General features: G+C 36.8%; 2 protein-coding genes across 9 annotated transcripts in view; one reads left to right on the top strand and one right to left on the bottom strand.

The window, feature by feature from the left end:
• The first annotated feature begins 140 nt into the window (after nucleotides 1–140).
• Nucleotides 141–4,428, top strand: LOC128214372 (sulfotransferase 1C2-like). Its single transcript, XM_052920796.1, has 7 exons — nucleotides 141–285; nucleotides 1,094–1,301; nucleotides 1,577–1,760; nucleotides 2,134–2,267; nucleotides 3,031–3,134; nucleotides 3,458–3,632; nucleotides 4,109–4,428. The coding sequence occupies exons 2-7, from the start codon at nucleotides 1,118–1,120 to the stop codon at nucleotides 4,216–4,218; spliced, it is 891 nt and encodes a 296-aa protein (XP_052776756.1). The 5' UTR covers nucleotides 141–285; nucleotides 1,094–1,117; the 3' UTR covers nucleotides 4,219–4,428.
• Nucleotides 4,429–5,623: 1,195 nt separating this feature from the next.
• LOC128212988 (uncharacterized) overlaps nucleotides 5,624–14,675 on the bottom strand; it is a 47,694-nt gene continuing 38,642 nt past the window's right edge. For 7 of the 8 annotated variants that reach the window (XM_052918443.1, XM_052918441.1, XM_052918437.1 and 4 more), the window contains 10 exons: nucleotides 14,380–14,613; nucleotides 14,025–14,111; nucleotides 13,206–13,292; nucleotides 12,255–12,350; nucleotides 11,417–11,524; nucleotides 10,792–10,947; nucleotides 10,588–10,680; nucleotides 9,685–9,723; nucleotides 7,893–8,036; nucleotides 5,624–7,445 (listed from right to left, as the gene is read on the bottom strand). In XM_052918443.1, coding sequence (XP_052774403.1) covers nucleotides 7,404–7,445; nucleotides 7,893–8,036; nucleotides 9,685–9,723; nucleotides 10,588–10,680; nucleotides 10,792–10,947; nucleotides 11,417–11,524; nucleotides 12,255–12,350; nucleotides 13,206–13,292; nucleotides 14,025–14,111; nucleotides 14,380–14,613 — 1,086 coding nt within the window. In that variant the 3' untranslated portion in view covers nucleotides 5,624–7,403. The remainder of the gene's footprint in view (nucleotides 7,446–7,892; nucleotides 8,037–9,684; nucleotides 9,724–10,587; nucleotides 10,681–10,791; nucleotides 10,948–11,416; nucleotides 11,525–12,254; nucleotides 12,351–13,205; nucleotides 13,293–14,024; nucleotides 14,112–14,379; nucleotides 14,614–14,675) is intronic. The other variant, XM_052918438.1, reaches the window with a different exon arrangement.

Raw genomic sequence — 14,675 nt, forward strand, 5'->3', positions numbered from 1 at the left:
GATAAGACACATTGAACATTTGCAAGCATGAATAGAAGCTGGGAAATGATATATACCATACGATTAGTATTTTCAAGCAAGCACTTAATACATTAATGTTATTGCTTACAAAGGAAGTACGAGGAGGCAAGTAACTTCCCTTCGTTATTGATGTATCATTTTCTTACCTTACCATTGACCTAGATAAGCGTACATAGTACGTATAACATAAACATGTGACTTTAAGATACAACTTATATATAAGCAGTGTGGAGCAGTTACACTACTAAGAACACACGTTTACATGTAAGTTTTACAACACTGTCATTCTTTCTTGCAGTTCGAGATTGCTGTTTTTGTATCCACTAAGTATTTTAAGTCATTTAAGATATTATGGACGCGTCTTAGCGTAAGAGTCTATAAAATTTTATAATGAATGATCTTCTAATTACATGTATAGTATATATACAGCCTCCTAGTTGGGAGATACTTAGTGCTAAAAAGAAGGCTATTAAAGGGGAAAATGGTCTGGTTAGGGTTACATCCTTTTCAAAAACAGGTAGGGTAGGTAGGCTTTTAAAAAAAATTAAGCTTTATATAAGAACATAATTATGATCATTTAAGGTTTTAAACTGCATATTAAAACACTCACTTATTTTACCAACAAACCACAAAACAGAGTCGGCGCCTATTTCGTAGGTAGGGTCGGGTAACCCGGACCAAATGTATATTTTAGCCTTAAGTCTGAATTAGGAGATAAGGGGATACTGTGCCCTAAAGTTTCTCCTAATTATGATTGTTTGCTCATAATTACGAGGTAAGAATATCCTTATAAGGAAATAGTATATCTAAAAACTTGTCTCGGGTGAGACCATAGTAATACAAGTAAGTTATAGAGGTAATAAATATACTGCGATTGTGTGACTACGAATTGACCAACAAACCATGAACACATCACAAAGCAATGTAAATACAGTGTTCACACATTTTTGTATACTTCATTATCTGGGAGCAAATGAACCACGTATATTCTACTAAGAGCATCACAACAGACACTAAATAAACATTCATGAAAAAGAAGGTTGTTTATTCTTTAAAACTCACTTTTTTATAGAAAGCGCTCTAGAGATATCAAATAATGAGCAAGGCACCCCAGAAGTACACAGTCGAAGACGGGGCGGGGAACAGCTTCGAACTTGTGGACGTGGACGGAACGCCATTTCCAGCCTACTTCACGGACGACCCCACTAGCCGCCTCCAAGAGATCCGCGACATGACGGCCAGGGACGACGACATTTTTATTGTAGCCTACCCTAAAGCAGGTAAACACCATATCAATAGCAGATCAATCAAGCTTTCGCGCGACAATGTTATGCATCTACAATTTAAATGTTTTGCCTTACATAAGACGGTGGTCATATGCACGGGTCTAGCTAACCATCGCTCAAGATTGGATTTGGGCTCTGCGTTCAGCTTGTCACAAACTCTGGTTTTCATTGAACTGGTGTAATGCATTGATCAATAACCTATAGTTTTGCTTACTATTTGCCATTGGTTTTCATGTCTACGGTCATTGCGATAATTCATGTCCTCACAGGCACGCATTGGGTATGGGAAATGACGACCATGTTGCTGAGGGGGACTGCCGAGTACCATGCGTCCATGAAGGAGGCCCAGATGATCGAGTTAACCGGCGCTTCAGCTGCCGCCAACATCCCCTCGCCACGCGTCTTCAACACACATCTTCTCTTCCGCCAGTTGCCCACAGACGCCTTTAAGAGGTTAATTTTGATTGATGGTTTACATCTACGACAAACTGACTATAAACTAAGATTGATCGCAGTCAATAAAAAAATTGGGTAGTCAGCTTTCGTTAGTGGGATGAAAAAAACAAACAAAGTAAATTGTTGCCTCTAGATATGGACATATAGAGTCATCCAGTAAAGACGCATCTGTGTTACAGCGTTAATGGTCTTTTGGGTGTATGTGTCCACCTTTCTTCAAATCGTCCCATGTTCCAGCCCCTTACTGTGCCTCATGTGCTGGTTTCTATGAAGAATATTAAGGGATGGAAGCCACAGCATACACTGCTTTTGCAAGTTTGTCGATTTGTTGTACCTTATAATAACAGACCATCGATATCTCCCCATGCAGGCGCTGTAAGATGGTGTACGTGACGCGAAATCCGAAAGACATGGCTGTGTCCCGCTACTGTCACAACACTCGGGGCCAGGTCGCCTACAAGGGGACATTCCATGACTATCTGCCGCTGTACATGCAGGGGAAAGGTAAGTTGCCCCCTCCAACACACACTAAGTCAATGCACACACACTCACGCTACTGCCCACATAGGCATAACAATGGAGACTGACTGAGACATGCTCGTTTACACACTAATCACACCATGCATGGCCATGATAACCAACACGTGGACCCGGAAAGGTAAACTATTGAAATTCATTCCGGATGAAGCACAACACTGTTATCACCACCAACTCAAGCTTAACTCAGTTAGTTTTGAACGTCACTAGAATATGACCAGAAACGAATAAATACAACGTGGACTCGTTGAATGCATCGACCTAATTTTAAGTCATAAAACACACTTTAAATTCATTCAAAATGCTTGAAATGTCAATTTATGGATAAAACTGTGACATGCTCGTAGTAAGTGGAGTTCAAACGTTAACGTTTAGCGATGTGCACACGGTAGAATTTCGTACCAGGTCAAATGTCAACGTTCGTCAGCCTCTACGTTTAGTAACCTGGGGCCGTATTCAATAAGCATCTTAGTAACAATTTCAACTTAGTGAAAAAATTGCCTTTTTTCTAATTTGAATTTTAAGAAAACGAACAATGTTTGTACACCAAAAATATGAAAATAAGCAAGAACATGGTCTAAACAATATATGCATATGAATAAATCTGATGAAAAGTAGCGGGTATTTAAAATAATCGTTATCAAAAATTCTCACTAAGTTGAAAATATTAACTAAGATGCTTATTGAATAAGGCCCCAGAGTGTATATTATATACGTGTATTTCTTTCAGTTGCATTCGGCTCGTGGTTCTCGTACACCCGTGACTGGGAGCAGACGATACGTAACAAACCAGACTTCCCCATACATACCGTCGTTTATGAAAAACTAAAACGAGTACGTCTCAAAACAAGTTTGAAACGGCGTCATTTATTGGCGTCAAAGCAATTAATTGACTTTCTTTCATACTCCGCATTACAAGGCAATAGTAGCCTTTTAATTAATTTTAAGATTAATCATAAATAAGCTAAAAAAATCTGCGTCTTTCTATATTGGAGGTCATTTTCCTATTTGACCCCTGGTATAATTCTAAGGGGTTCATTTCTTTTTATTAAACCAACGTTCAATAACACGCCATAACGCAGTAGTAGGACGCACACATGATAAATGCAATACGGGGTTGTCTCAAAACACCATCAATCATCTGATTTCGAATGCAGGACCCAGTGGCGGAGGTCAAGCGGCTGGCGACATTCCTGGGTACGAAGACGGACGGCGAGTTCTTGGAGGCGGTGTGTGACCGATGCAGCTTCACCAACCTCAAGACCAGCTACGAGAAGACCAAAGCGGACTTTGGGCCCGGAGAGACGCCCCTCAACTATACATTTAGGAAAGGTGATCAATTTACGCTGACAGAAATGTTTAAAGCTAGTTATCTTAAACTACAAATAAATATTGCAAACCGCACGCACGCACGCACGCACGCACGCACGCACACACACACACACATATATATATATGCATACACTTACATGTAAATGAGTTAAACACGTATTGTAGCGTAGCTATATGGACCTACTATTCAGGCTAATTATCAACAAGGTTTAAGTCTATTGCCATAACAATTTTGAATGTAATTATCTGAAAACAAATGAAATGCTCTTGAATCGCTTTTCATTTATCAATAAAAGTTTGGTATAGAATTGCTGACCTGACAATGTCCTATCATGAAGGCGAATCATGTGACTGGAAGAACTGGTTGATGGTGGGTGAAGTGAACCGTTTAAAGGCGCCGTGCACGAGAGAACTTGGCGTCGTGGTTCGGCAGACGTTACATTGACATAGTAAACACAATATGGTCTGTCTTGCAGGCCAGATCGGCGACTGGAAGAACTGGTTCACGGTGGCAGAGAGCGAGGCGTTTGACGGCGTCGTGCACGAGAACCTCGGTCAACTTGGACTTGACTTTGTGTACACGTAGAGATTGCTCATTTACACGTCTGTGTTCATGCTAAGTAGACGGACAGTGCTCAACTTCGGGTTGTTTACCAACCACATACATGCTATACAATGTACGTTTAGCGGTGTGTGTGTGTTTGTCAAAGCTAGCGCACTGACCTCGAAATATTTTTGTTTCATTTGTATTATCGGTCAACCAAATACTTTTGCTTTCAATAAAATACAACAAAAATAGGTGATTTCCTCATATTGTTTTCAACCGATATCGATGTAAGGCCCTTTTTCTCTCCAATGGACCAGTAGGCAACACGATGTTCTTCCTTTTGTAAGCCCCAAAACACATGCTGCAAAACAAAATGACAACGGGATAACTTAAAGATAAGCGGCTGGCGAAGATTGGTAAGACAAACAGCTGTCAGAGTCTTCTTATTTATACTGTATTTTATTTTCTCATTATTTAAAATGGATAGCTGTTTTACATATTTTTACACATACAGATATATGCAATTGACTTTCTCCCCTCTTATTTGTTATATGTGGACATTTTATGAAAGGGCGCACCCTGTATTTAGCATTAGGGGGGAGGGAACACAAGATATGACGTGCGGCTCACACTCTAGAACCGTGACAGACTATTTTATTTGGGTTAAGTGGTCCTCTCCCAAAAGTGTTGTGGTCTATTTTAACTCTAAATGGTGCGTTTTGATGGAACATCCATTCGCTCGTTTACTCGTTCACTCCCACTCATCTCACCTCACCTCACACCCACCCAGCCAAACACCCACCCAAGACTAAACTTATCCATTTTCATCTGCGTTAAACGGTTTTGAGAATCTGCGCTCCGAGTTATGCCATCTTCTGCGTATGGCGAAACGTCCGAGTACTCCATTATAAAAATGCTATTGAATACCGCATACTAAAACATGAGATTCAGTCTCCTTAGTGACTGTGTACATACACCGCTTGGGTAGTGTATTTGGTATGTTATATGTGGTATCGCGGACCTACAACCAAGGTTTATTTGTCCGTGTTTGTATGTAGTGATTGTAGTGACAGTTCGCTGAAAATGTCTTAATGGGAAGCGGTTTAATGCAAATGTACGGTTTCGTCATGCCTACTCAGATTTTGCATCATTATTTCCCGCTAAAATGAGTCTAATGATTCTGTTTGTGTGAACAACATAATATAAATACCGCTTAATTTTGAAATGGGGTCCAGAATACCAGTAAGAATACGTAATGAATAAATATTCCCTATATTTCTAAGCTTGATTTTCGTATATCATTTATTAATTGTTTTCATGGTCCGTATGTCAAATGTCAAGGTGAAAGTCATGTTGTTGCATGCACGCACGCACGCACGTTTATACAAGTTGACGTATAAATGTGAATGAGAAAAAGCCAAGATTGTACCATTGATATGTATTTTATTGCTAAATCATAAATCATCATTTATATATAACTATGTAATCACAAGTTTAATTTTGAGAACATTAATTGTAAAATAAATAACATTGGCATTATTTACAGCACACACAACATTTCCTGAAATGTTGAATACAAGTTGTTTTAAGTATTCCAAAAAAATATACAATAAATAATATAACACATATCTTAATAACAAATTCAATGTAATTATTATCACAGGCAATACAAACTATCACAGTCATGTTTGGTCATTTGCAGATAATTGAGAGGTTGCGGAACACCAGGAGTATGTGGACTTAAACATATAAATCTACACGTAGATGTCAAGGTTGTAGTTGTGAATGTGATCTTTTGAGTAGATTTTAAAATTTGTTTGCAAAATTTCTCTATAAACTAGTACTAGTCGGCTCACAAATCACTTTACTCATACGTACACATACCTGGATGATGTAGGGCATACATGTATGTACACAAATGTATATGACCTACAGTACAAGTGGAATTTCGCATCCTCTCTCTTTATTGGGAACAAATTAGTTGCTGTTGCATCTGATACAGAATAGTTCTGACAGTCATTCAATCAACGTGTTTGTTTTTCCCTTCGTCCATACTAGTTCGCCTTAGACTGGTTTTCGTTCTACCTAACCATGGTCAATATATAAAAAAAACACTTGTTTACATTTAGCACAATAAGAACATGAAGTTTACGCCTATTTGTTTTTATATGGTAGATAATAGTTCATTAATACTTTTACCCTGTTTTATAAAAATGTGTTATTTCAGAAAGTCATAAATAATGTATTTCTTTATAAACCTGAATTGGTTTGTATATCACATTATGAGTTTCATAAAACAATGTAAATATGGAGCACAAGAGCACAAGCAATAACAACCATGGGTAATTCCTCTAACAGGAAGAGGTCGTTGAATATATTTATATACACAATGGACATGGCACAAATAATCAAAACGAAATTAGCAATATTCACATGTGAAATACAAGAACATCACAAAGACAAAACAACATGCTTGATTACCTCCAAAGCACACACATATAATTTACATATATTATATATTTGAACACATGTGCAGAAAAAAACAACAGTGCACATACAGCAGGCTAATATAGGAGAGAGAAAGTTTAAATAAAGAACATAAGAGCACCACAATGGGATGCCATCGCTCGTCTGTTGTTTGAGGTGTTGTTGTTGTGGTTATTTTTTCAGCCAAAAAAGCGGTATAACTCAACTATTATTAAATCGACCAGAGTAATGGGCCTTATATACATTATCTTTTTTCACTTTGAACATGACTGAGTACACAGTTTCCAGGGAATATCTTGAATGGTTCTATGTTAAAGGAAGCTTAAATTTTTTGCACAAAAACAATACCTCTGCCAACAACACAAAGGCTCTCACAATACCTCAACCTTTTTCTTAGAAAAACAAATACAAATAAATAACAGAGAGACTAACTACGCTTATCAATGTCAGGCTACACTCACAGCCCCGTTTCCACAGAAATGGTTGTACAAATATCCTAAAATACCAGTGCAAAATCACAGCACTCTGCATTTCACGTTTAATGATAAACTTTAGAGCAAACTTCTTAGCAAAATAATGTTTAAACACTGTTGCATATGTGTCTGTGATGGTGTTTAGACTTCTTTTCAGTTTAAACAAACAATGTCTTTGTTTAAATCTTCCAAATGGCTACACACAAGTCACGTAAGGTCTTTATCAGTGTTCCGTTCTTCCAGTCAGATTGTTGCCTTTATTCCTTACTTCTCCAAGTTTCCCTCTTCATAAAGTTTGTACACCAGCTGAAGAATAACAATGAAGACATATGTCAAAAGATTACAATGTGTTTTGGTATTTAAAGAAAAAAATATTAAGAAATTTCCACTACCACCAATCAGCAGATAATTCAAATAAAGGTCAGAAACTACAAGGGGATTATAAACTGAGATTGTTAACTATATGAAGGATTCCAATAGGTAACAAACAACAAGAGCTACAATGTTATAAAGACATCAGATGTCATTGCTTAATGGACAGTGTTTATGAGTAAAATACACATTTAGCTAGAGTGACAACACTTAGCTTAACTTTTGCATATAATGAAAGCAATATGTTTGCGAGGTTTCATCTCATATCTTGAATGTATTTCGAATCATGGTTTTTCGCACAAAATTATCCCTGCCAAGATTATGGCCAATGCAATTTGTATTTTTCTTTGAAATATTGTCCAATGTTAATAATATACTTACACTTTTGAACTTGACCTTCAGGTTGTCTATGAACTGTTCAGGCGTTTTGCCGATGGGTACAAGAGATTCAATGGGTTTTCCGGGCCGTTCACGGCTGTAGGCCTCCTCCAGTCCCACGGGAATGTAGTCTGTATTCACCTCAACCTGCAATGTGAGGGAGGCGGTAGGGAGTGTACTTTAAAAGATGAAGATGATTTATATCAAGACAAATAAATAAATCAAGACAAATAAGAGTTTGAGAGTTTATTTTCAAGAGATAACACAGGAAATCACTCGCATGTAATGGGATTTAGTATTCAATTGTGAAAACATACTAATACAAAAGTCATAGTCTTCAACATAATATGATTTAATGTCTGTTAATAATTATAGTTAATGAGTAAATGAAGTTTTGCTTTCAGCAAAAATCCTAGGAGGGATTTTGGACCTAGGAGTGGTTTTGCACCAAAGAGCGATTTATAGCTAGGAGTGGTTTTCAACATTGAGGAATTGCTGTCTTATTACAAAATTGCTCTAAGGTATTTTGGTGAAATAGCCTCCCATTACATGGAATTAATATAAAACACTGAGATTGAATAAATCTTGTGGAATATTTCTTTACTTTTTTAATTTATTAAAGCCTTCAGATTTCCTTCACCTTCTGGGTTTAAGCAACCGTTGATGAACAAAACTGGAGAGGTAAAGCTCAGCTTAGAAAGAGAGATTGTTTTCAAACAGACCAACTGCATCAAGTTCAACAATTTACATGAAAAAGAAAATGATAAAAAGCAATTTATGAAGAAAATCATTCTCTGACAGCAGTAACACAAGAGGGCCATGATGGGCCTAAATCGCTCACCTGAGTTAAAGAGTTTAACCTTTGTAATCAATATAGCTTGATATTTGTTCTCAAAGAATATTGAAAAACGTATTGGTCAAACATGTTGCCTGGATAATCACTGACAGGACTTGTCACTGTTGCCTGCACAATGACAGGACATGTCACAGTTTCCTGAACACTGACAGGACTTGGTGATTGACTGCACACTGACAGGATTTTGTTCAGTTGCCTGCACACTGACAGGACTTGATGATTGACTGCACACTGACAGAATTTGATTCTCATACCTGCACACTGACAGGACTTTGTTCAGTTGCCTGCACCCTGACAGGACTTGATAATTGACTGCACATTGACAGCACTGGGTACAGATACCTGCACACTGACAGGACTTTTTTCAGTTGCCAGCACACTGACAGGACTTTGTTCAATTGCCTGCACACTGACAGGACTTCGTTCAATTGCCTGCACACTGACAAAACTATGTTAAATTGCTTGCACACTGAAAGAACTTTTAGTATAGATACACAAACAACAAACAGTGCACCATCCAATAAAATCAATCAATACATTCAGCACCTTCAACTAATATTATCACTTCGTCCATCTAGGTCAACATCACCTGCCTTCAAATGTTAAGAATCAAATTTTTCTTCATATAAGTTTCATTGAATTTGGCCAGGTAGTTTCAGAGGAAATGTTTTTTAAGCAATTGTTGATGGACAGACGCCGGACAAAGACCGATCACAAAAGCTCACCTTGAGCACTTCGTGCTCTGGTGAGCTAAAAACATATCAACGCAAACACTCACAAACATATAGCACACACACACACACACACATAAACATAGCAAATCACACAAGAAAACAATGAACACTTAATCTTCACACCAAACACAAGTACTGTCAATCATTTATTGCAATGTATTTTATCAATTCTAGCCTAGCGTGGATGCAAGTGCGAAGGATTTACCCGTGGGGAGATTTTATCCCCATCCTCATTATCCTCTGCCTATATTGTACACGAGAAAATACATGTAACAAACTAACAACACCTTATCAACACATGCAGGGATATTTGGGATATGGACATGTACTACAGCAGCAATTGTATACAACTGGTTATTTCTGTGGTTTTGTTAGCCAAAATGTTTATTGATTGGCCAATAGTTTATCCAATAGTAACTAGTAACCAATCAAATCATTTAAATGTGCAAACAGGCCAAAAGATAACCTGTGGATATCTTATCTAAGTTGTACAAAATTTGCTGTATTACTTGAGGTTGTATGGTCACAAATACACATAACAGTGTATTAGGATGAAATTCGTTCTATTTTGCAGCTTTGAAAACAAAAAGAATTTTAAACACTGCTTTAATAGGCTGAACTATTGCTTAACACAAGGTAAAACTTACAAATATTCAAGAAAACAATTGTAAAAGCTATTGTTAACATTACTTTTAAAGATGCACTCTTACCGGTACTCCCAGATAAGATTTACCACAATTAATAATATTGTTTTAAAAATTCAAAAGGATGAATAAATTTCGAAAACCGGTTCTTATGAAGGATCCCGAGTTCAATTTGAAAGAAATGAGCATAAAACACAGTATTTCTACCTTATTAGAATATAGCAGACCACAGTAAATCTTTTAGCATTCACCAATCATTTAACATTTTTGTGCTTTCTGCTTTTAAATACACGGTTACAATCTTGTTATCAGTAATTAATATTTTCCATAAATGCAATAATTGCATTATTTAGTAAGTAGTTATAGGTTTATAAGTCAAAATTGATGTTTGGTATAAATGTGTATGTACTGGTTTTAAATAAGAGTGTCACTTTAAGGAGAGCAATAGAGTACAGGTCACATACCAGTTTGTTATGGGCAATGTCTGAGAGGAGTTCATCATCTCGACGGGCGTCAGCCACACGCACAAATATAGATGAGCCCTCAAGCAGCTGGATCTGAATACATAAGTCAACATGTGATACTTAAGCAGGGTTCTATTTTAAAAAATAACTTGATTCCATATAACCACAAAATAACTGTGAGTGAACTACTATCAGTCAGCCTACCCCGTTGTTTCTTATCATGCGTTCCATCCACTCCTTGCATGGTTCCCGGGCCAGCTGTTTCAGGATGGTTTGGTTCGGGGAGCCGGCAAACAGAGGCAGCTGGAATGCCTGGGTGGTGCAATACTTGTCTGTGAAGATCTGAACAGCTGTCCAAGCCTGGAAAGGATCATGTTTCTTTACAGCAATGGCTTTGCAAAGTGACAATTAGGCTTTATTGTATTTGCCAATATATACAGAAAGAACTGACTAGTCTAGTGCAATCTAACAATTACTTAAATTCAATATAAGTACATGTTCAATTATTTTCATAGTCAGCTTTGTTTCAGTCAGTACATCATCCTCAGACTGCAAAGCCTCTAAAACTTGCATTTGTCTCTTGATGCCATCTTTTATTTGATAAACGTTTTCTTAATAATTTTAACCGAATGTGTAATGTATATAATAAAAGGGTGATTGGTACCCTATGATGACCAGACAGGTTGTATTTAACCTTCATGGATTTTTGTGGATTTTGATTTCACTCGGCTATTGCTTCCTTAAATCTGAATTTGCTCAAATCCACTAGATAGGGTCGAATACAACCTCCACCATCATTATGCAGAACTTATAACCTTATTGCATTTACCTGTTCTAGCAGCCCGTATTTGTAGTTCTCCTTAGCGACACTGACGGAGATCTCCTGCAGGTGGATGATCAGTGTCATGAACCTGTGGTACGACCGGCGAGGGAAATGCTGAAACACACAAGCAATGGTTTAGTTGAGAAACCTTCAAACTTAATCATTTTAAAACAAATGTTGAACAAGTCTTTACAATATTATTATAATCGTGCTCCCTCATTAGCAAGATCTTGTGCTGTGGAGAAAATGGGATTACATGGAGCACACCCATTTGTCTGGACTGGTAACTTTCAACTTAACTCACATACATCCTGGACAAGAAATAAACCTCTGAAGCCTTGGTGTAGGAGTGCGATAGACATCAAATTTTCGAAATGAAGTCTTTATAGCACATACATATAAATTGTCCTATTGAGAGGGACTGTTTAAGACCTATGAGGTTAACATATCTCACAAGACATTCAACCAGGGGAGGTGTCCTCATAAAGCCTCTACTTAATACACTAGTAAGGGCTCTTATCCAGGAAATGGAATAAAGTCAGATTCATATCAGCTTAAAGCAATACATATCTTAGAGCTTTAATAAAGAAGAAATAGCATTCAGAATCAAACATTTACTCAACCTACTAATCAAACATACATGGTCTTAGGCTCAGCCCTATCTTATGATTAGGGATGTGTTTTGAAAAGAAAAACTGATAAAAAGTCAATAGTTTTAATTCGTTGTTTGAATAATCTTGAATCATTCATGCACAGAGCTAACAGTTTAGTAACCAAAGCATTTTTTAAAGATTGGTGCCAATAGGCATGAAGAATGCCTCATATATTCACACTGTACACTGACCTTGAATCCATCCTTCCACGCTGGTGATGTGTTGGTAGATCGCACATCCAGGATCTCTGTAAACGCCAGCTTGTCATATGTCGCATGCGGGGCACCCTGAAGAGTGAAGTATAGGACATTTAGTAAACCTTAATTATTTGGTTGCATTTAATAAACTTATGCACTTATGCACATCACCTCAAGCGTCCAAGAGCTCATTTGAATAAGCAGTCAATTGTGTTTACAGAATGTGTGTCTTTCTATTCAAGGTCTTAGTTTCTTTTATCTTTTTCCATTAAAAACAATTTATAAGCCCATGATATGGTATATGGGCTTAGAAATAATTGAGTTTTCTTTTCCACACAGAACAGGCATTTCTAATTAATTTGTCTGTTTTGGAAAATTCCATCTGGCAACACAATGCCAGATGAGTTAAGCATTAAATTTTTGATAAGGTCAGCCATTCCGAAAATGACATCATGGATTCATTTAAACTCATTCATCTAACATTGAGAATATTGATCACTTTGCCCACGCTGACATCAGATTATGACAGATAACGAGCCAAAGTTTCAAAACAAGGAGATATCAATTACATCTTACTCATAAAAATAATTAAACCACCACATTATATAACAATAATAATGAGAAAATGAATAATCTTTACATTCTTAGACAAATTTATTGATGCCAACAAAGAAGTCCAATTACAACACATCATGATGTCAGTAAACAATTTTGCACAAACTAGTTCATTAAAGATACAGAAATGAGTTTCTACATCAATTAGAGTGTAAACGTAATGGTAAGCAAGAAAAAAACAGCAACCATGTGTATGCAAAATTGATGAAGGCCATGAGCAGTAAGCTGCACTTCTCTCGTTTTCAGCTTCTGTCTTTGACTATGAATTTTCCCATCAAGATCCAATACACATTGATTGTAATTTATATTCGTATAAACAGAAAATCTTACCAGGTAGAAGGCCGCAGGAGGGTTGAAGCACATGTGGGCATGGGTGAAGTTGGTCCAGGGAAGGCTCACAGCACTGTCTATAGCCACCTGCAAATGCCATATGAATAATTATGTAAAAAGATGGACAGGAAATATTTGTATAAAATGCAAGTTATATTCACAAACATAACTAATTCATTATTAAAAAATCATACTTTGTTATAGCTGAAATGTTTATAGAGTAAATATCATTGCTCTCATGAGATATTTACATTTGCCTAGTAATTTATATAGATCAAACTTTACGTTTATATTATATGACATGCAAGGAGTAATGACGTCATTTTTAACTTTGTATATCATTGGTTAAACAATGTCACGCAAATCCATTCGGAGGTCATTGTTGAAATAAAAAAATCAGCAATATTTTTATACAAACATATGCTTTTAGTTACATTTCTTTCAGAACAAATACTCAATTACTAGTGTATATCTTTTGATGTGTTATTGAAAAATGAATATATTTAGAAAAGTTTTGTGTATTTAACGCTGTAAATCATCAACTTAGTATTTATGATATAAAAAGAATATCAGATAAATGGTTAACACAAAATTTACTAAACTCTTGGCTCAATTTTCATCAATTTTAGAAATTTGTTTAACAAATCCCATGTTGAAGGACTCATGTAATAGCCTCTATTTATTACCAGAATATGCTGATTTATATATTCAAACCATTCAATGTATGTTTGAATTGAAAATTTACATAAGACATATCTATCAGACATGCAAAATTGGTAATTTTGAAAGAAAAATTACTTTTGTATGGTGAGTAATTACCTTGATGCCATGTTTAGGGCTGTACTGGGCGACAAAGTTGAGGTCTTGGTCCAGAGGTTTGGTGTCCGCAGTCTTTGTAAGCTGCGTCTGTAATAGTTGTATAGAGAGGTTTTAGTATCAACTGATTCAAACATTAATGAACAAGAAGTATTTTCATCTTTTCTAGTTTTAATAAGCCATATTGAGACCTTCCGTAACAGTTTAAAAATTGCAATAGTGTAAGACAGTAATTGAATAAGATTACATAAAATTGTATCAGTAAGGCAAGCCTCAATAATAAACAAAATTTAATAAGCAAAATTTATTTCTCTTTTTTGCATTTCCCTATAACTTGGACTGTAAATGACTTCCCTACCCTCATAAACTCCTCCATGTTCTTGTCACTCCTTAGGAAGCTTTCCTTGGCCGGGGCCACGAGGGCAATGACCTCCCGTATCGTGCGTCGTGTTCGCCTCATCATGCTGTGGAAGAGTCGTGTCTCCCCCTTGGTAGGCATGCACTTGGAGGAGTAGTAGACGCGGTCTGAGTACTTGGGCCGCGGCTGATACAGGCCCATACGTAACCAGTCACCCTGGGGAACCTTGCTTGACTGGTTTAGGAAAATATGTTGAAATTAAATATGTTTCAAGTAACTTATGCCCATAATCAACT

The sequence above is a fragment of the Mya arenaria genome, chromosome 13 (assembly GCF_026914265.1).
Source record: "Mya arenaria isolate MELC-2E11 chromosome 13, ASM2691426v1".
Taxonomy (NCBI): Eukaryota; Metazoa; Mollusca; class Bivalvia; order Myida; family Myidae; genus Mya; species Mya arenaria.